General features: G+C 39.8%; 2 protein-coding genes across 3 annotated transcripts; one reads left to right on the top strand and one right to left on the bottom strand.

The window, feature by feature from the left end:
* Window positions 1-30: 30 nt before the first annotated feature.
* On the bottom strand, window positions 31-11,881 carry LOC119740847 (myeloid-derived growth factor-like). Its single transcript, XM_038216297.1, has 5 exons — window positions 11,674-11,881; window positions 9,893-9,943; window positions 9,170-9,319; window positions 8,253-8,313; window positions 31-941 (listed from the first exon to the last, which is right to left on the bottom strand). The coding sequence occupies exons 1-5, from the start codon at window positions 11,845-11,847 to the stop codon at window positions 862-864; spliced, it is 516 nt and encodes a 171-aa protein (XP_038072225.1). The 5' UTR covers window positions 11,848-11,881; the 3' UTR covers window positions 31-861.
* A 309-nt stretch (window positions 11,882-12,190) lies between these two features.
* Window positions 12,191-27,627, top strand: LOC119740845 (fanconi-associated nuclease 1-like). Of its 2 annotated transcripts, none has more exons than XM_038216295.1 (16): window positions 12,191-12,317; window positions 13,561-15,260; window positions 15,919-16,158; window positions 16,849-16,989; window positions 17,682-17,874; window positions 18,061-18,195; window positions 18,798-18,896; window positions 19,524-19,658; window positions 21,338-21,566; window positions 21,882-22,046; window positions 22,789-22,948; window positions 23,326-23,429; window positions 24,333-24,527; window positions 25,751-25,879; window positions 26,794-26,899; window positions 27,430-27,627. In XM_038216295.1, exons 2-16 carry the CDS (start codon window positions 13,592-13,594, stop codon window positions 27,507-27,509), a joined length of 3,780 nt encoding a protein of 1,259 aa, XP_038072223.1. In that variant the 5' UTR covers window positions 12,191-12,317; window positions 13,561-13,591; the 3' UTR covers window positions 27,510-27,627. The 2 variants fall into 2 exon arrangements, with proteins under 2 accessions (XP_038072223.1, XP_038072224.1); XM_038216296.1 differs by lacking the exon at window positions 12,191-12,317 and adding an exon at window positions 12,328-12,401.
* The last annotated feature ends 141 nt before the right edge of the window (window positions 27,628-27,768 follow it).

The raw sequence follows: 27,768 nt of genomic DNA, 5'->3' as shown, positions 1-27,768 counted from the left end.
TAAGAAACGTCTTGACAGAAAGTCATCGAGCACAATACGAAGTGAATCAAATTGTAATTTATTCGTTGGAACTAAAAAAAATATTCAAAATGGAATTGCAATCATCCTGCATTTCACGACAGGTTAGTTTTTTGATAACGTAAGCAAGGAGTAAGGGACATTGAAAAATGTCCAATAATATAGTAAACAAAACCAAAAAATAAACCAGTGATCCTTCTTTTCTTCTAAAGCCTTTCATGAGATTAAAACCAAACATCTTCAAATACATGTACATAAACAATGAAATGCACTGACGATAGAAATGGTTTGAGAATAAAAACCAAGATATCTAATTACAAACAGCACACTACATGCATGAATGTTCTTACATATGTGCACGAAACTGAAAGCTTTTTTTTCTACCCAAGTCAAATGAAAACGTATAAAAATCAAACAAACATCTCACAGTCGGCTGTAGTATTTATAATTAAATTGAACAATGTGGCTGTAATCGAAAGACAAAATGTCGGTACATACGTATTTGTTGAATCTGTTACATTTCTTTAGCATCCCAACAGACCCTTTGCATTTCCGTGGCCATGTTTGAGGGTACATGCATTCTTATTTTGTATTCAGTAACTACGGACGCATATGAGGTCTGCTCATGTCTACCCATATAGACCAAAAGTACACACCACAAAGATGGCAGATACGCAAAGGGTCTAATAAAAAAAGACTACAAGTACCCTTCAAAAATGTATGAATCAAAGGACTCCTTTTAAGACAACATTAGGTATAAAGGGACAAAAGGTTGACAAAAATCAAGGTTTTTAATTTCTTCCTCCTAATCTCACCGAAACGGAAGAGGCACTTTCCCCCGACTCAGAGCTCCGACCTTGGTCTCTCGACGATTAAAAGCAGCCGCGAGAGCTTGGAATTGAATTTTCCCTCGTTGTGGGTTACTATGGAAACGGAGAGGAAATACAGAGGAGAAAAAAAGGAAAAGGCATTATGATGGATCGGGCGATTGCGGGATATGCATTTCGCATGACTGCTTCAAGGATGCGGTTTGAAGATTGGCTTAAACCTAATTCCCTTGACTCCCATTTTTTTTCAAGGAACCTTTCTTAATATTTCCAAATACTAAACTAAGGAGACCAATGGTGCAATTTTTACCAGGAATTTTAAGGGACGTCAAGCCCGTTACATGGCAGCAAGGCTGTGCTTGCCTAAAACCTGCAAAATCCTCCAAAACCATTCCCCCGATGGATTTTGAAGGATTACGGAGGGTTAAGGTTAAGAATGATTCAAATTCACATACATTGTGGAACTACAAGCACTGTTCATGCACATTGACGTCCATAAATACATGCTACTATATAATTCCATTATTATAATATATTTGGTATTATTGTTATTATATTTGTCAAGTGTCTTATTCTATACGTCGGCATTTCATGCCAATAACTCAGTTGAATTTTTGTATTAAATGTTGAGAGCAGAACCAGTAAATAATTGCTACAGATACGTATGAGTGTGATTTATAATGTAAAATGCCCTTAACAGTTTATGCACAAGGCAGATAAACTCTTTTTTCATCAATGATCACACAATAGCTAGCAGGGATGGATTCTGACATTTTTTTGGCCTGAAATTTGAGGTATAAAGGAAATTAGTACACAACAAGTGTTTGGTACCAAGATGTTTATTTACTATTTGAAAAAAAGTCTGAAATCGGGTAATTGCAGGAGGCTTGCAATCCCTGAGCCAGAAAAAAAGTTTCACAGCATGCATATCTGCAATAAAGTTATCCTTCAGTGATTTTGTTACACGGTAACACAAAAGCCAGGCAGAGAGTGTTGAGTGCAATTGCGCATTAACATAATCATACAATGACAGCGTGGATTTTATGTAAAAAAATGAAATTTCGTTGGGAACCATTCCATTTTCATAAAATTCAAGAACAGATGTCACTCTACGCCCTAATAATTCGAGCCAACTGAGCTGTCAATAATATCAATCTGCAGGACGCGCATAAGTGACTCCTTCCAAAAAACATAAACACATTTGAGTGGCGCTAGAAAAATGTTAAGCAGTTGATGCTGGATGTATAGCTTTATTAGACTGTTGTGATGTCAAGCAGACCCAGGTTAAAATAGGAAGCTTCTTCTTAAAGAAATTTTTAAGGTTTTACAAACCTGATTCGGGTTGCAGAAAAAAAATGCCTCCTTGTATGTTCGTGTTTTACATGAGTTGTTTACATGGCTACAACACCAGCTTCCCTTTTACAGCATCTTGACTCTTGTCAAAACATTCAAACAAACAAATGTTTTCAAACATTTGCATTCTTGCTATAAAACTGGTGCCTCAATGCAAATTATGCAACTAAAAACATTCACACCTGATTATCAATAACCACTGTCGTGGGAGACTCTTAATGAATTATTTGGGGGTAACTTTGATGTAGAGGTTTCATGCAATAGACCACTTGCACTGCAGCCATCTTTAAGGTGTGTGCTATTGTTCAACAGGGATACCCATGCGCAGACCTCTAGTGCATCCATTGTTAATGAATTAACATAACAAAACACACCTCAAGAATGGCTGGTGACACGAGGGGCAAACATTCAGTCCGTATTTGAACAATGGTCTACACTGAAATAAAATGTAACCACTTCACACGCGTATCAATTTAGATGACTCATTTCCTAAAAAAGAACTGTAATTTTGATTAAAATATCATATATCTATATAGACATAACGCTCCATGGATGACGTTATTAAAAAAGAGCACCATTTTTACTTAATTAAAAAGTGTGAATAAGCTCCATTGCAACGCGATATTTGCACTTGAAATACAAGTGCAAGCACTTACTCACAACGATCGTCCATTAGATGAAGTTTCACAGTCTTATTCAATTACTCATTCGAGTGCACTAACAACGATGTTGTTAAGACAAACAATTATTCATCAAATTTAGGCAAAATGGAGCTGTCAGATTTCACTTTAATAAGAGTATTAAGACATAGTATGCGACAATCAGTCAAACTAAATGAAGAAAATCCACTGTAAGTAGGCTTAACCTGAAATAAAATGTTAATGCAGGAAGCAATCATTTTTTTTGTCAGTAAAGTTCAACAACGTCATTATTTGAAGATTGATTATCATGACTGAAAGGCCTCCATCACGTCTGAGATGTCAGTTTGAGAGTTACCAGGCATGCAACTGGGAAGTCACACACACAAAAAAGAGGAAATTCAAATCTGTCCAGGACTTTGTACAGTGTTTTTCTCTTTTTATGGCACACATGGGAAGTTAAAACGAGGAAATCAGCTGATCCAAGGAAACGTTGCATGCCTGTGTTCCATTTTGTCTGTACCATCGACATGTATTATCTCTTTGTAAATCATCTGCAGAATATTCAAGTACACAAGCTTTTAAAATTCGGGTTCTTTTTCGCTGATCTCAGAGGGGCAGCCTATGACCTTCTTTGCTCCTGGCTGACTCACTGGCCGACTCACTGACTTACTTGTGACTCAGTCTGGTTTGAACCGGTATAGAAGGCCGGGCAGTGCTATTGTATATGATTACCCCGCAATGGGCCTATACGCCGGCCAATGTGAACACCAGATGCACAAAATGGCTTCCAGTTTAATAACAGCAAAAGCCATTTCGAATCAATTCAATAGAATCGTGTGTGCTCTGGCACCAGCATTATGCCTACTATGCATGGCTTGTCTTTGTTTTGTCAGTAGCGCTGTCCATTTTTCAAGTGTTGTATTTTCTCCATCATACAACTTCACATCTCTTTTTCATACTCTGCAGCTTCGAGACAATCCTATAACTCCATGATCCTATAAATAACAGCCAATTAAACTCCAAACTCAATTTAAGGTCCAGATTATTTTTTTCCAGGTCCTTCAAGTTCCGTAACAGGTTGATTAACATTGCAATCAGCAATACTTCACCTGCAGGACCCGTCTGCCGGTGAATGCACTCGGGTAATAAAAAGTCCCTCCACTGTAAAACCCCACACATCAAATGAATAACAATCGGTAGCCTAGAGCTCCGAGATAATTCTGTGACAATCGCCAGAGACAGGTAAAATCCTCGACCCAGGATTTTAATGCGATCGCTGCATTGCCATGAGCTTCGCTGTAAATCCGACAGGGAAGGGAAAGGCATGTAGCCAAGAGCAGACGCAACTGGATACCCCGTTTTGCAAATCCGCAGTCTGACCTTTTGATCGTTGTAGAACGTGCATACGTCTAATCCCACATTCTAGCATTTTGGCACAAAGACACCAATGTAAACACATTTACACCCTCTGCTTGTCCCTCGCAACATTACATGAACCTGAACTTTACAATTTCACGACGGAATGATAACTAAATACTCAAATTTCTTGAAGCATAGATGAAAGTTTTGGCCATAAACGTACACATGCTTTTTTGTGTGTACACATTCTAGCAGTCTTTTATGTAATGAAATTTCACTTTTTAAGATAACCAGGGTCCAAAAATGTTGTGATCAATTGACAATTTATTGTGAAGTGATGCGTGACTGAAATTAAATGAAACTCATAGGGGTTGAAGCCAAGGGTTTAGGAGTATCTGCACAACCAAACATTTTCAAAATTGATCTCATGGTTTTGTAGTTATTTCAAAAATAGTCAGGACACTTTTTTGGGATTATATACTATGTCTTTCCAGTACAGAAACCATTCAGGGAGCAGATATTGTGGTGATCGAGAGAGTGTCATATTGGGGTGTTCATTTATGGGTAGCACCGGAATTGGGTACCCGATTGGGGGAAAAAACCAGGTAATTTAAAGAAACGCAACCCCAAAATTTCAATTTTGGAAGTTGCTGCACAGATTGTTCATAATTGTCCACATAATACACATGTGTAATACTACCACATCGATGCGTCAATACAGCAAGATACTTTTTTTGTTCATTGCCTGCGAAGTTACTAAGTAATATGTAAAGATGGTTACGGGCACTCGATTTCATAATCCGGTACTGGTTCCTCAAATTGGCGGTCGGGTTCTCGGTTACTGGGTTCTATTGCATAGCCCTAGTTTCGTGGTATCAAGGTAATTCGTTCGCAACTTGCCCTTTCAGTCTGCTTGCAAGGTCATAACCTTCTCAGTGAACCTTAGGGCACCCCACAGGTTTCACTCTTGTCACACCATTAAAGGCCAATTCCGCCGGTTGTGTTCCGCCCTATATTCTGTGTATTTATTCAGATGCATTACCTGATCTTGCTGGTTTTGTGTTAAAGTTTGATCACTTCTGATCACAGCGAGTGGCAGTTTGTTGATAGTGGGTCAAATGTGTTGATGAGAGGGGTGGTCAAACGGTATCGTATTAGGGGGTGGGGGGGGGGGGGAGGTGGGGTGGTTAGGGTACTGCGGTGTGTTTGTGTGCTGGAAAGTCAAGTGAGGGCGCTCTTTATGTTAGACAACCAACGTCCTGCACCATGACAGTGGCTTCAATAATACATGAACTGATGATGCAGCAAGAGAGTGCAAGGCGAGACTGTGGAATGAATGATCACACACCTGCTCACACCTGACAATGACCAAATTTGACAACTTACAATGCAATGGCTTTGAAACGGTCCCTTTTATGGTCGGATCAGCTTGGCAGGTGGCATGGTCAGACTGAGGCTGCGTCCGGTCCATGTATGACCACCAACGCGTACGGCAGATCCAGGGAGGGGGAGGGGCCAACGGGAGCCATTGCCCCCCCCCCCCCCAAAATGCAGCTACTGCGTAAACACCACCCACAAAGGTCAACAAAAGTAATACATTTTATTTTGTTGAAAATTTGATGACCACTGACCAACACTACTTGCCTTTGGCCACCTGACTGTTTGAACCTTAGCAAGGCTTTATAATCAGACCATCCACCTGTCTGCCTGTTGCCTCAAGTGGATGGAATTAACTTGAACTGATTGAACTGCTGCGATGCCAGGCATGTATTTACTAGTCAGGGATTATTTATCATTTGCAAGCCTGAGCCCCTTAAGCCAAACACGGAAAAAATTCATACTGGGCCACCACTCATATTCCTTAATATGACCTGAAAAGTACCAAAAGTTGCAAATCTGATGAAGAAACACTGTTTAAGGAGTGCAAAAAATATTTGGTAATACTTTAAAATGTTCTGTCATGGCCCATAGACTTTGTGCAGGAGCTCTGAGTGGTGGCCCAGTATGGATTTTTTCCCCAAACACAGCTACCTGGATGGGTTTAGGTGGGCTAGGATGGGGTTGGGGTGCCAGGGTGGGATGGGGTAGGGTAGGGGAGTTGGGTATGAATGAGGTGGGGAGCTGGAGTTGGGGTGTGGAGGTGGGTACGTTGGTTGGGTATAGATTATGCTATTCAATATGCAACCAACCCATTTTGTTGAAGTTAACAACATTCTGTGGATTTCGAAGACAGAGATACATGTATATCTATAGTATAGGCGTTACTTTGCCAACTCAGCTAGCTGTACATGTACAGAGACCTTACAGCGTTATACAAAAATTATCAGACTTTTTAATGTCTCTCACAACAAGTTTTTCTCCAAATTTAGTACTCCTACAACAAAAGCAAGTCCAACATATTTGCATCTCCCCCAATTAACGGCTATCCCTTTGTAACTGCTGAGGGGTTACTCCTGCACGTTGGACACTTACCAATCATTTACTGTTTTTTGTAATCGCATTACTAGTTCGTTGGACAACTTACATTGATTGTGCTACTCAATTTTGTCCAGGCAAATTTTAAAGGTGATATGGAACATTTGTTTTTGCTGTAATATTCAGAAATGGATGGATTAGGGGGCAAATATTTTATAGCAAATATTGTTTCACTGACCTGTTTAAGGTTTTGTGTTCATAGATGCTGGGGAAAAAAACCAAGAAAAAATACTGTTCTTGTAGTCTGGTTCCCTGACCCTACTGAGTATAAAAATGGTGCAATATATTGACATCAGGGAACCAGACTAGCTGGCTTGCACTCGTTTACTGATGTGTAACCCATTTCAAACAAAAAAGGGACCCAACTACATCTGGCGAATTGGGAGCAGTATTTGAAAAAAAGTCAGTATTTCTCCAAAGATGGTCGGCTGACCATCGTTGGAAATTGCCACAAAATTCCACTTGTCTTGAAATGACAGCACACGAGGTGTCATGATTTCACAAGATGCTTAAGACTATTATTCACTTACAGTCAAGTAATGTACGGTACATGTATTTCATAATAATTTGGTAGTCTTGTTTTTTTTTATGTTGGCAAATGTTGTATATTCCCTTTAAGTCTAATAATCACCCTTTGCCTGTGCGTTGTGAATTACCTAATTACATCTTCTTCCCTGTGACCTAAAATAACAGCCAGCCAAAGCTTTTTAATAAATTCCGGCAAAGCCTGGGAGTAAACCATACAAGTACGGTGCTGGATCCACAGGCTGACAGCAAAGCCCCTTTTGTGCATATGTTATGCTTTCATTTCCTCTCAAATGCCAGAACAGCAAAGCAAAAACAGCCCCAGTGACAGGTCAAGAACTGCAGTGGGTCAATGACTGTTTGACAGAAACCTGGAGGAATTATCTCAATCTTGAATAATTTCCAAGTTGGATGTTTGTACAATCCTGCCATCTGAAGTGGCCCTACTAGTATGCAGGATTATGCAAATTGAAACAAAGACCTCGCTAATTCTAACCAGGTGCATGTTATTTTCTGTTTGGAATGTCGGTATTTATTGCCAGATTAGACTGTCTCTCTTCATTAAGGTTTGATCGTGCACGCCAACAAAACCTCTGTATTTATATGCAATTGTTTTTGCAATGCAATTAAAACGGCATTAGTAAAGTGCAGTCACTGGTATTAATTTCTGAACCATCCAGGGGCAGGGTAAAAATGCTAATTTCCAAGGTCAGGTTTTATTATCCAAATGCGCATTTAGATTTTATGGGACGTCAGAGAAATAACAGTATGAACCATTATGATAGATCAGTTGCATTTCAATGGGGTGGTAATGGGGTCCGTTCTCCTACCTAGTCCCCACCCCCACATATAAATCCACATAAATAAAATAAACTGGTAAAAAGGAGGCTGCAATCAAAATTGTGCAGTGAGTTGAACTTAATGTTAGAAAGCGGCCCTAAATGCAGCTGCGTAGATATTTTTTTTTAAATCACAAATGGAGTTCCCTGTGTCAAATGATGTCAATGTCTGTTTTCTTTACTGACGTACTACTTCTTTTATAAATTGGGCTTACCTTCATTTTTGCCTTTCGTTGTAACATATTCCTCTGGTTTCAGTAAGTTGTCAGTATCCATCTGTAGAGTGAGTCAAAACAAAAATGTCAACAAATATAAATAGGCCCTACTATCTTCAACATTTGTAAAGTTAAAGTAGTTGGACAGACACCTGTGTACATGTATGTATTAAAAAACTTCCTATTGTTTTATCAGTCATACATGTAGACAGTAAAACATTTCTTCCACTTCCCCTGCCATGCATTTGTATACAGACTAGTAAAAAAACAGTCAGATCACATTCGTGATATACACATGTCCCACTGTGACTAGTCAAATTCTATCAACAGACAAAAGAGGTAATTAACTAGCAGGTGGGTAATCAATCACCTCAAGTCAAAGCATGGCTATATCAAATTAACAGGGGAATTCTTAACTGTTAAAAATAGTCGCTTGATTGATTTGGACTGCTGTGATGGTGTGGCTGAAATTGTCAGCCAGAGAGGGAGGGTTAAAACCTGGGGGAAAAGATGATGGATCTTTGCAGGATGTGGGAAGTTGAGGTGAACATTATCAGAATACAGGAAATCTTGATTACACACTTATGCAAACTGCTTTTGTCTTTGTTTTTGATCACTTTTTAAAAATTATTAATCAGGCTAAGAATTGCTAAGAATTACAACCAGAACAACAAAAGGGTTCAGTCTTTATTTTTTTATCATCTTCTTTTTGAAAATGTTTGATACGTGGAATATCTGAGGGTTTTTGCTTCAGACTTTTTCTTGGAGTGCGCTTTTTACCATCTGAAAGGAAGCCTGCATTTCCACAAAGTGGTTTCGGATTAATCCAGCGAAGAACGGCAACCAATAACAAGAAGAACAATTGATTAATTGAATGGCCTAATAAAAACAGCAGGAATTGCTGTTGGACGACTTACAAAGAGTTCTACTTCCTTGAGTTGAGCTCCCTCGAGTTCAATGGAGGCCCTGAAGGACTGGAAGAAGAGATAGGAGACACCTGACGGTCGTTGGATGTCGCAGGAATAAATAGTACCATCATCAGAACCTGTCAGCTCAAACAGCCATTGCTAGGGGGAAAAAAAACAAGGATTTTGACCTTTTGTTTTACATTTATTTGTACGCTTATTAATTGATAAGTAACATTCTAATATATTTATAAACATTTTATTCCTATTGGGGATGGTTGAATTATTTCTACAAATTTCTTTTTCTCCCAAAAAGCATTCTGATATTTCTATTTTCAAGAAAAACAAACCAACAATTTTTTGTATCACTAATGACTACTCTACACGTACAACTTTCCAATGAGCATTTGCAGATCAGTAAACACAGACATTAAACTGGTGATATTATTACACTTTCCTACAATTTTATAATTCCAGAAAATAGGAAAATTGGAATCAAACTTAGATGTAGATACCATATTGCTGCACAGAAACACTACTTTGTAAAATATGAAATGGCAGCAAAGACAAATGAGAGATGTAGAATATGAAGATCCAAGGACAAACAATGTATGAATTTTTACCCAAAAAAGTTCTCATCCCCAAACAATCCAACATGTTTTAACTTTTTGCTACTTGGTTTACTGTGTCGGGATTCTACTGTGTTGCTACTACTTGTCAATGTAAGATTCTAACCTCATTTGTTCCACCTTGTGCTGCATACTCGAAGGTGCACTTACAGGGCCCCTGAAAAAAAGTAACATAAGAAATGTTATTTAATTTTTTTGATATCATTTCACTCTTTAAACAGACTTGACAAAAATCAGGGTTGTTCAAAATCCATATTTTTTAAAAATATATGTAAACAAATCTTGTTTGAATCAGATTAAAAAAATATATACATGTATATCAGGTTTTTAATTTTTTTTTTGTAATTACCATGCAAATCTTTTAAAAACTATTTTCCTCACAATTTTTTTCAAAGATGGCTGCCATGTCTAAGATGACTGCCAAAGTCTAAGAAGTAAGATTGCTGCCATGGCATGCACAATGTATTTCAAGCATGTCAAGATGGCTTGATGGTGCCATTTAGCAATTTATGATTGTACAAGCCATCAATAAATAGGCCTACACATTTTTCGATATACGCTATGCATCTCGGATGTACATGGATGACAAACAAACCAGGCAATTTGTGTACAAACCAATAGGACTGTGAACCAGTTAAAACTTTCATTTCATTCCTCCTCATTACATATCAAGAATTTAGTGATCATCTTGATTGTTAGTGATCATCTTGTGATTGTCTAGATTTTTAGTGATCAAATTTCATACATTGTTGCATATGTAATTTGAAATCTTATTATATAAAAAAAATGATTATATTTCAATGCTTATAAATCAGAATGAAGAAACTTTTGGGGAATCCCTTTTTGAGATACCAGTTTTATTACTCATGTCTCATGAATATGAATATATGACCCTTTCACCCTGCCAATATTGGCCAATCAGAAAAAGATTTCAAGCCAACGCTGACCAATCACAATTGTTCCTCTAGTCTAAAACCTTTGAATTGCATGATGATAAGCTAAAAAATGTGACTCTAAAGTCTAGTGCTAAAACAGGTACCAAAGTTACATTTTCTTCCACAGCAGGCCTACTATAAGTACTAGTACTACAATAAAGTAATAATTTGTAAGAAAAAAATAACAACCTGGAACTAGACTAGGTACTCAAATTAGTCTCTACATTGTACATAAATTTAAAAAAAGACTGCTTGGGACATGTCGCTCTGAATCAACGTCTGTTTCGTACGCGTGTGTAGTGGTGGTATGTGCCCCGCGACGCGACTCAGTAGGCCCTAGAGCTAATGCTCATCGGGCTTGAATTCGACTTGTCGAATTTCCGATGAGCATGTAAGCTGGAGTTATTATATGTACTCGAGTCTCAAGCTAGTTATATGTACTCAAGTCTCAACTTCATGATAGTACTTTTCAACTTAAACTCTGTTTAGGCCTAGGGGGGCCTAGGCCTATTTTAACTTTTAAAATTCGAAGTGGCTATCGTTACGGCAGCCGTTGTTTAGCGCCCTCTACAATACTTTTTTGATACGCACGCAGGTATATAATTATTTATTTCCCCACGTGTTAGCGAGCAGTGCGACAGCTCAGTCGATAGAGGGTAGGATTTTGCACCGCGAGGTTGCGGGTCCGCATCTCAGTTTTGCACTCGAATTTTTTCCCTTTTCTAACCTGAGGCTTTGGAGGATTTTTTTTTAAAGGGAAATAAAGTCCGAATTTCATAACGTTCAAATTCCCTTTTTTTCCTTCTAATTTTATATTTTCTTCTCATGTTTTTATAAAAGTTGCAGTACTAGTACCGTAACGATAGAAAATGGGAAATGCGTTACGGCTGCCGTAGATAGCCACTGCGTTTTACTTTTAAAATTTAATGTCCGACTCCGAGCTTCACCTTACCAATTCCTTCACAGTGGTCCACACATGGCCTCCGGGTTTAACCTCAAAATTTTCTGAAAGGGATGAATCACAAGTTACTTCTGTATAAATGAATGAGAGGGCAAAAACCAACAATATGTTGAGGAAAACACTGAATGATTTTCTCAGGAAAATACGCTCCATGGGCGCGGCCATTTTGGTTATTTATATAGCGCCCTCTATATTATGAAAACGGTGAAGGAAAATACAGAGGCTCCTAATCGACATAGATACAAACTATAATATTTGCAAACGAAACATTTTTTCAGACGTTTCCTTTAATTTAACAACAAAAACTACCAAAAAGCAAAGGAAGTTTCTAAAAATCGCATTCTTGTTTAGACTTGCAAAGCCTAATATTTACCAAATATTGTAAATAACTATTAAAAGGGTTAATGTAAACACATGACCAATGTGCTAAATATAGGACCGCTTAATCGTCAAAATGTCACCTAGTTCCCAGTCTCTGTGTAACGATATTCTGGCAGATAAGATGTTTGGTGGTCAGACTATTACATTGCTTCCAAAGTTTGCGGCGTCTGCGGGCAAGTTGAAACTTGAACGCTGTTATCTGATGTTGAAAAGTGTTGATGCTGAGCATAAAATCCTGGAAATCTTAAATTTTGGTCAGTTGTTCTGTGTATTATTTTGATTCAATTTCCTGCCAGAAGCAGAATGTTAGTAATGTTAGCATAACGTGCGGTGTAAATGTATGTAAATTAACAATTTGTATCTTTTTGTGTGTAAAAAATAAATTTAGCACAGTAGCACTAGCAGGGCATTTTAACGCTGTTGTATTGGGGGTCCTACTAAAGCGCGTCAACAAGCGTCAACAAGCGTCAACAAGCGTCAACAAGTTTTAGTAATCGTTAAGTGCGCGTCAACAAATTTTGTATAGGCCTTTGAACAATAAAAATAGCTTTATAAATTATATGGTAGAAAAAGCGATAATGAACTCTGCATATCAATTAAAGTTAAAATTATTTTAAAACTTGGTTTTTTGAACGCGAAATGTACGACGAATTTGTCGATAAAAGTTGGCCGCCATCTTGTTTATGTGTAGCTAGCTGTACTACGCATGCGTGAAGTGTAAAGAGCCATACTACGCATGCGCGAAGTCTACAGCGCCATCCAAACAAGATGGCGGCCTACTTTTATCGACAAATTCGTCGTACATTTCGCATTCAAAAAACCAAGTTTTAAAATAATTTTAACTTGAATTGATATGCAGAAGATGTTCATTATTGCTTTTTCTACCATATAAAGCTGTTTTTATTGTTCAAAGGCCTATACAAACTTTGTTGACGCTTGTTGATGCGCTTTAGTAGGACCGTGTATTGGAGATGTTGATATTTTTTAAAGTGGACCGTTGCATTCTTTGTCGAGTGAATGGTTCTCAGACTTTTCTTCCCCCTTTGAAAGAATGTATCCAGACACCACTAGTTATATTGAGAATTTACATTCTGGATGAAGTGGTAGGATGCAACATTCTTTCGTAGTATAATAAAGTAGGATTTGATTTAAAACAATAAAGTGTGAAAATTATAGGTCTAGGGCCTAATGTTACTACCCCTGACTAGTACTATTTAAACGTAGTCAGGTTAGGCCTGTTCTTGGAAACGAGACAAACTGCTCTCGCCAAGCTTCAAAGCTTGCACCTTCGGCTTTCAAATAATGCACTAGCTAGGCACTCAGATTTATTCTAATTTTCTCATGAGCTACCAATTTGCAGGAATTCAAAAACTTATATATACATGTATGAAGATTTGTATTTTTTGTAATATTTCATAATAGTTGGATTTGTAATTATGCTACTATTCAATAATTTTGACGCTCATTATAATTGTGATTTTGATCTGTTTTTTTTAGAACTCGTCAACGGACTCTATCCAGCAAAGTGATGGCTTCATACATTAAAGGGCTGAGAAGAAAGGGTTTCAAGACTCCAACTAAAAAAACACCCAAGGCTGAAACTTCTAATCAGTCAAGCGCGGGAGAGGCTAGTGGTCAGCGGGGTCGCTCAAAAACCCAGTCATCACCATCGTCGAGTTATTCGAAAAGCTTCAACAAGTCTTCTCGAACTCCCAGTCCAAACAAAGACAGTCCAGCAGGAACCGCAAAGTATTCTCCGCATTTTAGCCGAAAGAAACGGAAAAAGCTCTTCCAAGAGTTACCAGAGACAGCTTCAAGCTCAGATAAGACTGATTTGATGCCTGCTGAAGAGTCTGGTAGTAAAAATACAATTGAGTCGTTTTTCTCTCGGGCAAAGCCTCAGAAGCTGGTCCCTTGCCCTGTCTGCCAAGACCAGGTAGCTTTGTCTGCCATCAACAGACATCTCGATAATGGTTGTTTGGACCCAGGTATGGAGGATGATGGTGATGATTTTGTCCAGAAATCATCAAAGAGATCCGGAAGCTCAAAATCTACCAACAAAAGGAAAAATATTAAAACAGCCATCCCTAGTTCTTCCAGGCCCAGGAAAATTGCTGAAGTGAAGTCAGATTTGAAGGACAGACGGACAAGATTGAGCTTAAGAAAGAAGATGGAGTCGCATCCACTCTATGTATTGGACAGGACGAATACAGATGCTGCCCAATTTCCCAAACCTACTGAAAGTGAGTACGTGCCTTCTACAATCACACCAAGGAGCATGTCCTGTCCACCATCACAGAAACTTGTAAGGAGTGAATACTTTAATCCAGAACAAAATTCTAAGCACAATTCGGAGATAATAAAACCTAATTTGAAACGAAGGTTGTCATCAACTCATTCGTCTAAAAGCCTGGGTCAAACTGTTACTCCTTTGAAAGAAGGGGGTGTCTCCTTGAAGTTAAATCAGGATGAAGGCAATCCTAATCTTGAAAGGAAGTTGAGCAATGCCAGTGAGTGTTCAACAGTGATCCTCTCCTCGCAGAGCCAGGAGATTCCAGAAGCCCAGGAGGAAGTCTTTGTAATGTACGCCAACTCGTCAGTCTGCTACCCAAGCCAAGAGGCACCCAGCAGCGTTCTTTACGACACCTCGCCAGAATATTCCAAGCTGTCCATTTCCAAATCTGGCTATCTGAAATACGACAACAGGAGTTACAGGACGCCGCGCTTAACATGCACGAGCATAGCGTCCGACGGCGAAGACCCAGTCTCAGACAGCAGGGGTGCCAGTCCAACTTCTCTGACGCCAACTCCAGATTCTCTGACGCCAACCCCAGATTCTCTGACGCCCACCCCATGCACCTCAAGCACAGACAGTACCTCAGGAATCGGGTCGCAAACCTCCCTCAGTGGAACATCTTTTCTACCTGACTCAACTGAAGATACTCCAAGCACGAACAGTGATCTTCTCAACAGTGATGTTGTCCAAGATGAATGCTTAACCTCAGTCATTTACGACGAGGAAGCTAGTCTATCCTCCAACCCGTCATACGAGGAGGACGGTGACGGCGACCTAAAGGACTTTTTAGAACCTCTTGCCAAGACTACCTCCAGGCCTCAAGAAAGCTCTCCACCGCTGCATCAGATCAGCATAGCAACATCTAGCAGTTCATTCTCCGAAAGCAACAACTCCACCCAAGGTAAGGATGGCCAATTCAAGTTTTTGTTGTTTAATATTTAGGGAAACTTTCACACTCTGTTTAAGCATTTAATTGTTTACCAAACAGTTTACAAAAGTTGCCGCCAGCACAATTTTTAAAAGCTTTGCAAATGAAAGAGGCACTGAGCATTAATCTGGGTCAGGCAGCATATTGAAACATCAAACAACAATTCAAAATAAACACATTAACCCTAACCTCCTAGGGTGATTTACAAAATGTACTACATGTAGGAACAGTAGGAACCTTCCTCATCCTTGCAAATCCCAACACCATATGGTAAACTGTGCACACAAACAGTTGGACTCTGATTATTTGTGGTATACCTAATCCCACATAAAGCACACAGTCAGTTAACTAGTGCAGTACTCATCCTAACAGATTCCAACAAACCCTGGTGTTGGAGTTTGGCTGGTTGGGGATCGTTAGGGTTAAAAGCACTCTAATCATAACAATTTCCCGAAATCATGGAAAATTGTAAGAATATTTTTGCTAGACCCGAAGGGCCAGTCTGATGTTCTCAGACTGGCTGACAAACTGAGGCAGAGTATAAATAATGTCCTAAATAAACTGCAACTTTCATTTTTTTGTAGTTAATTCAAATGTTTTAACTTGTAAATGTCCCATCCATATTAACCAGGTTCCTCATTAGCAAGTACTCCACCAAGGAGGACATCATCGTCACGTTCGGGATCCAGCACACCATCAAAGCGAGCAGCTGAGGCAAGCAGCCCAGCCAACAGCCCCTGGAAGTACCGGGATCCTTACTTCCTAGTCAACTTCAAGCTGATCCTCAACACTGTCTTGGCCAATGAGGACGACCGGAGCTTGTTCAGTGATGAGGACATGGAAGTCATAGATGCTTTCAGGAATCTCTCAGGTACCTCACGTAAAACAGATGGACACAATTCAGAAATATGTCTTTTTTGAGGAGTCACAAATTCTGCACTTCTACCAATTTTGCAAAACTCTTATTACCCCTGTTCATCAGGCCATGAGAACAGCTTTCTTCAGCAGTTTAAGATGGTACTTCAGTGAAGTTCACTGCGAATATTTTGTGACGACAAATTGTCTTCACATTCACATTGGCATAAAGTATTATCCATCCTTAAGAGGTACATGTACTCCATTTTACACTCCTGGATGGAGAAGCATGGTGTCTGTTAGAATTCAAACTATAAACATACCATCAAACATGAGTCCGACACCGTTGGACCATGGTTGAAATGTACAGATTCCATAATGTGTTTCATGTAAAAGAGCAAATCTCTCGCAGAAATGTAAGATGACAGTCATTGGGCAGTACTATTTGTCTTCTTCTGTTCTTGAAAAGTATCCAAAATGTTTGTTTGATTTTAAAGGGTCCAGGAAGGCTACATGTAGGGTGTTTACTCAGTTTCAGCATTAATGCAGATTGATAAGATTTGTGGCATTTAAGTTCTGTAAGACGCAGTTATCAGAACCTTGCATAGTAATGCTAGAATTTATGCTGTCATTGTGTGATCATAGTATTGCTGCATTTTGTTGATTGTAGAACTGACCTTTTACAATTGTTTCATTTTGAATTCAGCACCGTCACAGCAGTTGTACGTGCGTCTGTTTCAGCGGAAACATGCCTGGCTGCAAGTCTCCAAGTTAGATTACAAACGCATTTCAGAGAACCTCACTCCAGTAGTAGCCGAGCTTCACGAAGCAGGCCTGGTACAAACAGGTAATTTTATGTCGGGGAGATTGTGCTTTTGTGGCCCCTCACTGGCATACTTTTATAAGCACTGTATGCTCAGAGCTGGCTGAGAGCTTTGGAGTAAGAGCTTGTAAGCTGGCTCTGTTGGGATTCAAACGATCAAAAGTTCTGCTTACTAGTGTAGATCTATCTCAACCACCAAGCCACTGAGCTGGCTGGGGTTGGCTGGCCAGTGTAAACCTGATGTAGTAGCAGGTACCACAGTGACTATTTTGCATGGTGAAATTTTACTTTGGGAGATTCAAATTTGATACATACATGTAATTGTATAAGCACCATTGTACTGTTAGATTTTAAGCCTAAACAGGTGGGACCCAAACCCGAGTCCCACCCGGGCAGGGTTACATGTATCACTTTTTTTCCTAAAGCTATTGGACAGTAAAACTATTGGACAGTAATGAATATGACAGCACAGAGTAATGCTTTAAACAACATCTTAGAGGAGCAAAACCTTATTAATACGATCAGATTTTATTTGGTGATTAGTTTTGTACTTACACAACCAAGGAACCAATACATGTGTGTACATATGTATTTTTTAGGCAATACATACTAAATAAAACTAATGAATCTATTTTGTTTCAAAAATCGTATTTACTGGTAGTGTATTAAATAAAACTTTAAGCCAAGTATGATTTCATGACCTCTTTGTTTTTCAGAGAAAGATCTGAATGACTTTGAAGTGGCTCTGAACCTTTGCTCAGCCCCGGACCTGAAGACCCTTGCCAAGACACTGCATCTGGCGCCCTCTGTTGGCCAGACCAAGCAGGATCTAGTGTCTGCCGTCCTGAAGCATGGTCGGCAGCAGCGCTCGCTGTTTGCTGTCAGCATGGAACAAGTCCTAATCAAAAAGTACAAAAAAATATAAAAAGTTTTGACTCAGTTATCAAAATGAAATATATGCAATTGTTCCTTCTGGGATTTGATTCTAAACATGGAATCACAGTTCTGATTCCGAGTTATATAAAGATTGATTCTATTCGATTCCGACTTGGAATCACCCAAGCCTAAAGTCAACCTTTCTGTCTCTGTTTTCAGAGCCAAGAGGATGCTTGGGTCCTGTGTGCGTCTTAGCAAAGAGCCCCGCATCATCTTCTCCCGCCTCCTCTTGCTCTTCTCGCTGACCACAGACATGGATGATGAGGACAAGGCTAGTGGGGGAATGTCGCAGCTGTAAGTGGCAGTGATCTCAGGGTCTGTAGCTCTATAGTTAAGATCTTGTGGGTATATCTGCCGATGTTGGTCAGAAAATAAGCATCAAGTAATTTTTAATATAAAAACATTTTTAAAGCAGGGTTAGAACCTGCGACCCCTGTATTGTTGTTCCATCGCTGTACCAACTGAGCTATCTAGCCCTATGTTTAAGGAGCACTAGTCAGAAGCCATAAACTGACTAGAGAAACTTATTAGGTACATCATAATAGTTTCCCTTTGTGGTTTATTTGTAAATTTGTAATAAAAAGCCGTATCCTGTCTGAGTAATCCCCGTTTTCTATTTCCCAGGTTTGCAGCATCGTGTGTTTGGGCATGGTCCCTGGCTGCATGGCATATGGGTTTATGGCTTCTCATACTACACGTTTTATTAACATTGTTGATACATTTTAAAATATCTGGCAGGCATTAGATTTCACATTCGTGCATCAAAATGACTTCAAAATTTGACTTTACCACTCCCAAATATTACATTCACATGTGTGGACTTCATAGATTTGGATAATTTTTTCTCCTACACACAAGCTCTCTTTGATTTCATTTTCAATCTTGATTCATTGCAGACAAACTCTGCTCCTGTCAAACATGGGACGTGTGACCTACCCAACCTACACAGTGATGAGGACAGTCAAGATCTTTGCAACAAGAGAAGACCTACTGAGGTGAACTGTTCTTTAATACACCATCGTACTTACTCCTAACTCAACTGATGTTTTGAATATTCAAGAGTACTTTTTGCAACTTTTAGCTGTTTTTTTTGCAATTTATATCTGGTATTACTTCTGGGGACAACTGGAGAGAGTTCCATGTGTGGGACATTAAGACATTAAGCCATGGTTCAGTTGGTATGGCAAGAGGTTTTGGTCATTCTAAAATTTCGGGTCCAAAATGTGACATATTTTCTGTCCCTTAACCTCGGTACTTTGTAATCTGCCGTTCAGATACATTTATCATTAAGAATGACTTCAAATGATTGTTTATTTGTTGGCTAGGTAGTTTGCTATTCATAATCACTCTTGGAGGACGACTACATAAATCATAGATGTAGGATGTAACAGGGATAGGAAAAATGTACCCCAAATTTATAGAATGACCCGTATACAAAATTAATTTCTGGCTCTGCATGAGTGCCAGGCATATTGCGGCATTGCATGCATGGATCATTCTCTTGTTTTAACCCATTGAGGGGGTACTTGTGTATGGAGCTCATACTGTTCCTGCTTCAAGTCCACATGGCTTAAGAATTCAATCCCTTGATCCTTCATTACTGTATTATCATTGTTCTGTAGATACGAGACTGCTCTTCATTACGAGACGGACATAGCCACAGCCATGAGCTGCAATGACTTTGACTTGGCTTACCAGCTGCAACAGAAGGCCATGAATGTCTTTGAGGAAATACAACGGGATCCCAAGATTCTGGAGTGAGTGTTTCTTTCACTGTGTTCAATTGTGGTGGAAGGCAAAGAATACACCAACAAAAACAAATTGTTCATTGCTGTAATTTTATTGGCCTTAACTGCAGACAAACCCGTGGGAAGTTTGAACAAACCGAATGAGACATCACTTTTTGTCCCTCAAATGACATCCAAAACATCATTTGCATCTAAGATGCAGTGCAGTGACACATAATGTCAAGTATAATAGGGTACACTTTGCAAAGCAGCATTTAATGACTGGCGAGAAAACTCATCAATTTCACTGCAATAAGTTTGAATAACTCACCTATTGCTGATGTAGTCACAACTGTGATCTTTTTAAAGACTTATTGGCACAATGTACCCGTAATGACAATTGTAGACTTCAACATGGGGTAAGTTTTTTTTTGTTCGTTGTCATGGACATATGGTGTTTAAGTGCCTTATCCTACATAACAACAATCAACGGGTGTCGGACGCTTCGCCCCATTTCCACGTCGCCCCATGTCACTTCGCCCCTAACCACTTCGCCCCATCCCCACTTTGCCCCATCCCCACTTCGCCCCATCCCCACTTCGCCCCATCCCCACATCGCCCCATCTCCGCTTCGCCCCATCCCCACTTCGCCCCATCCCCGCTTCGCCCCATTCCCACTTCGCCCCATGTAGTATGAAAAAGGTGAAGGCTAGGGGTGCAGACCAAATAAACTGCCGAAAGACCCCAGATAATAAATGCTCCCAATTCTAGAAACTTAGGAAAAATACAAACTCTCTGATGAGGTGCTCGAGACACAGATGAGAGAAATGATGGCTCTATCCCATTCAGAGACACCTCTCCTATTGGCTTGTGAATAAAATCACCAGCTGCTGGATTCAAAAGAATCCGTAGGTATGGGTCAGTGAAGGAACTCACTGCCTTGAGGAAAATGTTCCGTCAAAATTTGTGTGATATGTGACACTTACAACTTCATTTAGATGAGATTGGTTCCTCCAAAAGTGAAATTAGGATGTCAAAGGTATTGTCGTTCTAAGATAAGTGGGACTGGGAGACGGGTTGGTATAGCCGGGTTGGGAACAAAGTTGGATCTTTTACTTCAAGCTTGTTTCTCGGTAGGGGAGAGCCTAGCTTGAGAGGTTGGTCATGAAATTGTTTTTTTAAGCCAAAAAAATAGATGAGATTTTTTTTTACATGTAACGGCTGGGGCGAAGTGGGGATGGGGCGAAGTGGGGATGGGGCAAAGTGGGAATGGGGCGAAGTGGGAATGGGGCGAAGTGGGGATGGGGCGATGTGGGAATGGGGCGAAGTGGGGATGGGGCGAAGTGGTTAGGGGCAAAGTGACATGGGGCGACGTGGAAATGGGGCGAAGTGTCCGACATCCCAATCAACAATTGTGTCACTGATAAAGATTTGATACGATGTAGCTGTGTGGGGTTTCTAAACTATGGATATTTCGCTGGTTTTCGCCTCACCTACATGCATGGCTGTAGGATTATTCAGAAGCCTGTAATTTCCAAACCAAACATAAAACACTCCAAGCTTTGGCTTTGTACTATAGGATTTGAAGCTCCAGAAGTAGAACATGGACCCATATGTAACCAGAGTCCCCCAAGTCAGGGCCTAAAATCTCCTGAAGCTGACCCCCAACCCTCCAAGTTTCTTAATAGCTATCAATTTTTACATCTCAGCCATGACCTGAAGCTACCTGATTTTCTGCGCCGCTACACAGCCGCGTGGACCTACACCCGCATCGCGTACACGGGCGTGGAGATCCTGCAGAAGCAGCGGCGCTACGCGGAGGCTGTGGACGCGCTGCGCGGTCTCCTGGCCCGGACTAACTACTGCTGCGACAGTAGAGGGCGCTGGTGGGACCGACTGGCACTCAATCTGGACCAGCACTTGAAGAAACCTGAAGAGGTTAGCAATTTAGAAACCAAAAAGAGTTTTCATCTTTGCTTAGTGATTGAATAAAAGAAATGTGTAGGTTGTCTCAAAAGGCGGCTGGGCAGAACAAAGGTTGGCACAGAAAATATGTGCTGAGCTAAACATTTTATTAGCTGAAATGCCATGCAAAATACCATATACATGTTTTTACGTGTGCATATTTTCTGCTTAACACCTTCATGAAATTTGGCCCTGGCCAAGGTCAACAGTAAAAGTTCGGTACGTTCAGCGCCAATTTGAAAAGAAGTTAAGTCCATGTTTGAACCAGGCCATTTTTTGCCCAAACAGGCACTTGACGCCGTGCAAGAAGGTCTAGCTGACAGCTACGTCAGGACAGGACACCGCCTGGCACTCCAACTACGTGCTCAGAAAATCTTCAAGTCGGCCAGCAACAAACGGCTCAGGAAACGGCAGGAGGAGTTCACCTTTGACCCGGTCAGGGAAATGCCCAGGGTGAGTGACTACAGTTTCTGAGCTGTTGTCCTTGAAAAATAAAGTCTTTAGTCTTTTAGGACATGGATATTATTAATGCAGTTGTAAGGAAGATTAGGCCAAAAAAACAAAGGCTCCGGTTTCTGGTCTGTTTACGCGTCGCCGTAGCCATGTGCGTTGGCAAAATAAGAAAGTTATTTTCAATGTAAGATGGTGTATCAAAACCGCCAAACTCACTGGTTTGACTGGAATCCTGCTGCTGCACAATTTTAGTGTGTGTTTTAGATGGGGTTACAATCGAGACTAGAGACTTTTTTTTGGCCTTAGATATTGTATATGGAATATAATTCATTAACTTTAAAAAAAACTAAATCATGAACATATAAATACTTCACAAATAAATGACATATAAAGTATTCTATTCTATTCTATGATGTCCCTGTACGATTCCAAATAGTACAGATTGTTTTCTCCTATGCCAGTTAAACTGAGTTGTTTTATGTTATTCTATAAGATTAAAGTTTCCTGAGAAGACATTCAGTAAAACACATTTTCTATTTTGATTTAATTAATAGAAAGCCTTTTGTTCTCAAATTTTATGAACAAAACTGTACCTTGCATCTTTTGTGGACCCGATTGTGTCCGTGAAAAATGTTTAGTGTTTCACTTGATTAAGTTTCAATTCACTGTTAAGGCTCAAATAAACTGGAATTATGTTGGGAAGCCATGAAAATAAATATTCAGATATCGTTTGGTTGTCCAGGTCACCATTGCAGGGCAAGTCTTGCCATACCAAGCTCCGGGGATCAAGAACACGTTTGTGCGAGAGTGGACGGGAGGACGCAAGCGAGAGGGCGACATGGCGATATGTAGGGTGGAGGAGGTCGCACTGGAACATTATAGGGGAATTGGCTATCCCGAAGGTACATGTGTGCTTGAACTTTGCACCACACAACATAACAAAATCCAAAAAATCTGTCAGCAAATCTGTCAGAAATAACTAGTTTGCAGTAATATTCATCAGTTCTGAAACTTAAGGAATGAATGCCAATAAAAGTACAAGTAAGACAGTTTTAATTCACATATTCAAATGGAAATACAGGGCTCATATATCAGCCTGCATTTTTTTCTTTTTGCAAAATTGTATTGAAAGTATGATTTTCTATACAAATCTATGCAAAAGTTCTTTGGTCACTAAGAGTGAATTCCAAATATTTGTGAAAGCTAGTGAACAATGTGAACTTTTAGGAGTGTTTGACAGTTTTTGGTGGAAGTAACATGCGTGGGTTCTGTTTTGAAGGTGTCCACGGGGAGGGGAGCACCTTCACGACACTGATCTGCCTTCTCTTCTGGGATCTGATCTTCATGGAGGGAGTTCCAGATGCATTCTGCTATCCCTATCAGGTATCAAAAAGTGAAAATGTACTAGGGCTGCCATCCTCGATTAATTGAGTATTCGATTACTCGAAACTGCGTTTAACCGAATATTCGAATGTTCCAAACTGGCAGCTGCAACTGCATGCCGCACCGGTCAAAAGTTGCACGCAGACCGTGTCGGTTAAAATTTGTGTGTGGCGATTAAAGGGAAAATACAACATTTGCAAACATCAAAAAATAAAACTACCAAATCATTTTGAAATACCTTGCTGGACTGTTAGTGAATGACAGTGTAAAGCATCCTGTAAAATCATGGCACCTGGTATACTGTCATTTTCAAGAAAAGTGGTATTTTTGTATCAATTTGAAACGCTGATCGGCCGATCAGCGTTGGAAAAAACTGGCTTTTTCAAATACTGGCCCCAATTGACCATCGCACTTGTTTGCAATCGATTACAAACCTATGAACGGGTATGAGCCAGCTAGACTGGTTCCCTGACCTTACAATTCCCCAATGTATGTAAACTGCTCTGTTTCTTCTTATATGGAGTCAGGGAACCAGACTACAGGAAAATGATTGTTTCTCTTGGTTTTTATAGCATTTTCGAACCCAAAACCTCAAAAAAGTCAGTGTAACTATATTTGATATATATTTCCAACCCCCCAATTCCATCCATTTCTGAAAATTACAGCAAAAGCAAATGATGTATATTCCCTTTAATATGGGCCGCTTGAGTGTTTTTAATTTTGTAACTGTCAAGGGCTAATAACCTGCTGTAAGGATGGGAACAGTGAACCGCTGTCGAGAAAACAGCGGCACCTGATGACAATAAAGCGGCGCAACTTCACGATAAAATATCATCACAGTTGTTTATTAATGATGTCCATCACTGAACAGCAGCCGCAGTAAATTTTGTGCTTCTTTGGCAGTCGGGTCCTTTGGACATGCGATCAGACAGTTTTTACCACAATCGTCGAGAAGCTCTGGAACAGCGGCTGGGTGAGATCAGACAGGCAGACAGCCAGGAGCTACAGGACAGGCTGGAGACCAGCTGGACAGAGTACCAGGGAGAGCAGTGCATTGGGGTGAGCTGGGACCTCTTCCACGATGTCCATCACGCCAAGGTATATGGTCATGTCAATGCACTAAACATGGCGCATTTTCGTAAGGCAAATAGAGAAGTGTTTTGAAGATTTCACGAAACTTTTTGCCATTGCGTAAGTCCACTTGCGCCACAGTTCATTGCATAAGTTGCTCAACATTTCAGTTATGACAATTTCACGAAAGTTTCATAGTGCGTAAGTCCGCGACTTGCGCAACAAATTATGGCGTACTTTAGGCAACCATTTTACGTTACATTAGTCGTGGCGCAGCAACTGAAAATTACCTATTTTACCAGCAAATTGTGATTGCCTTGGGGCCTGGCAAGTTAAACAACTTATCAAGGTTGATACAAGACACTCACAGCTTTGTGTTTGAAGTAACTGAATTGCTATGTTACTTGTTACAGAGTTTTTAGAGTTGCTGCACAATTCTGAAGGAAATCGGACAAAACTGTTTTCAAAATGGTAGGCGGAGGTGATGCACAACTGTTTCATGAACGAACAAAATCATACACAAACAGCCGTCGTAAATGCTGTTATTATCCTCGTCCAAGATGTTTAAAATGTTGCACAGCTATATGCCAAGTTTCGTGCAATCGATCATAACTTTTTTGCTTTTTGCGCAGCTGCGCAATAAATGTGTTGCATAAGTGCTGTGCATGGCGTGAGTTACGCACTGTTCTGTGAAATCGGCTGCTGGGGTTATAATTGAACAGTCACAAGTCAAGTGACAAGCTATTCAAATGAACTGTGGCAAAGGCATTCCTTTGTAAAGGTCCATCCCTTGTTACTTGTGACTGACTTGTGATTGATTTGTGACTAGACTTGTGATTTGACTCATGGTTTGACTAGTGATTAACGTAGTGATTGATTCAGTTACAACTCTGAGAATAGCAAGAATCAGTCCACTAGTAATTGGAATCTCAATAGATGGGCCCAACATTGTGGTTTATATTATAAGATGGAATTTTGCATCGGGGTGATATAAATCAAATTAGGTTTTTGCCCTTCACCGATGTTTAAACAATGTGTACTCAGTGTGTTACCTCCCGAGTGAAAGTTTTGAAAAAATCACTCGTGTGGGACTCGAAACCACGACCTCCTGCTTTCTAGTGCAGATGTCTTACCACTCGACCACCGAGCCAACGGGATCCTAATTTGATTGTGGTATATAACTACAGCCTTGCTTTTGCTGCAATACAGATTTGCTAAACAAAGTAGGAATGCAATTTTGTTTTTTCCAGGGTCTTCTAGTGTGTCTCGGTGGCGAGTTCCTGTCAGCAGTGGCTGAGAGGATTTTGAGGAACCATCGGCACTGCAGGGGCGGGATGCCAGATCTGACGGTCTGGAATCCGGACACCGGCAAATTCAAGGTGAGCCAGACTAGGGAAATGTGACCAAAAGACGGATCAATTAGGATAAAAAAGCTGTGATTAGTGTTTCACATGCGACACAAAATCCGACGTATGTCCCATGGCTGGAACATAAGAGTGTACTATTAGAGAGGTGCTTGTTTGGTTGCCCACATTCCCAACGGGAAGGGCCTAAAGGCTTGGTCTATCGTTTCTTGTTGAGAAACATATTCTGTTTTCATTTGGTCTTAAATGGGCAATTGTTCTCGCATGGGAAGGTTCACTCATAGCTCTTCCTAAGTTTGACTTGTTTTAAAGGAGATAATTTATACAATTTTTCATAAATAAAAAAACCCTTAGATTCTGGAATTTTGGGTCCGTTAAATAGTGAAGGCTGCATGTAGGTAGCTCAAATACAATCTTTAAATATTGCAACAGATCAGTCATAAATATGTTGAAACTTTTTTGTCTTTTGGAATTATGATAAATTCAATTCAATCAATTCAATTCAATATTTTGTTTCATCACAATTAATAACTTTAATAGTGAAATTTATCTTTCCAATGTGCACAGAAAAACAGGATACATACATATATATATCGAAAGACATAAGAATTAATACAAGGTGAAAAGACAATTTCAGAAAAATAAAGTTTAAAAGAACAGTAAGAATACCCTACTTTGGAAAAATGAAGTGTAAAAAAAAGAAAGAAAGAAAAATAAAAAAATAAAATATGTAAAAATTTGTTTATAAAGCTTCTCATTGTAAAAATCAATTCCAATCTGCATACCAATGTGCTAAGTTATGGTATAGGCTGCATTTTATATAACTTTTCTCAAGCTGGAATTAATGAAATAAACCACAAAGAATTTATGTTAATTCCACTGGAGTTAAAACACAAATATTGATTCTTGTTTTGTTGTACTTCATTTAGCTGGTGGAGGTTAAGGGGCCCGGCGATCGGTTGTCACAGAAGCAGATTCTCTGGATTGATTTCTTTCTGTCTCTGGGAGTGGACGCAGAGGTCTGCCACGTCACTGGTCAGTTGCTTGGAAAATTGCTTCTCTTTTTTTATACTCTGGTTGCCTTCAGTCAAGGCTTGTGAAGGTTTTTTTCTGATCCTCTTTTGATTTTTTTTTTTACATTTTCAAAAGCACATTCTTTATACATGTAGTATGTTGCAATTTCTGAAGAATGTGTTGTCCTGGAGAGAACAAATGTCCTGTTGCTCAAATAGAAACTTTGCAATAATAGTAAAATGCCCAAACTGAATTGACTCAAAAATATAACCTTTTTCATGCTGAGGTGCGTCTGATAGGCAAATTTCTGAACATTAAAATTCCATCTTGTATACAGAGAGGACCATACATATCCAAACATATGAACTAGACAGGAACCTGGCCCAGTCTTTATACTCTTAACTTTGAATATCCCCTAAGCTTTGATAGAAAGAGGGTATCAACTATGCCACTGGTGAGTGCATGTGGACAGAGTCCATATAAGGTAACCTTTTTCCTTTTTATTTCGAACCACTGATGATAATCACTTTTATTTGTTACATTATTTTCAGCGATTGGTTCTAAACGGCTGAAGCTATCCAGAGCACTCAGCAGAGACAGCGATGCGGCAAGCTCATCCAGTCAGAACTAAAAGCCATTTTTCAAATCAGGGCTTCTTCTCCAGGTATAGCTTCATCTCCATCTGATGTTCAGTAGCAGCGCGTGGGTCTGATACTGTTCCTTTGCCTCCCAGGGCAAGGATCTAAAAACTTAAGCATGGAACTTGAGCTTGAAGCTAAAACTGGAGACAAACCCAAGGGTTTGATTGGGTGACCTCCTTACCAAGTGAATTGCCACTGGCTCCAGTTAGATACAGCTTACCAGCCAGAACCAGCATGGATATATTCCAA

The sequence above is a fragment of the Patiria miniata genome, unplaced genomic scaffold (genome assembly GCF_015706575.1).
Source record: "Patiria miniata isolate m_02_andy unplaced genomic scaffold, ASM1570657v1 HiC_scaffold_5, whole genome shotgun sequence".
NCBI classification, from domain to species: Eukaryota; Metazoa; Echinodermata; class Asteroidea; order Valvatida; family Asterinidae; genus Patiria; species Patiria miniata.
Note: the sequence above shows the minus strand (reverse complement) of the source record. Positions and strands in the feature narration are given on the sequence as shown.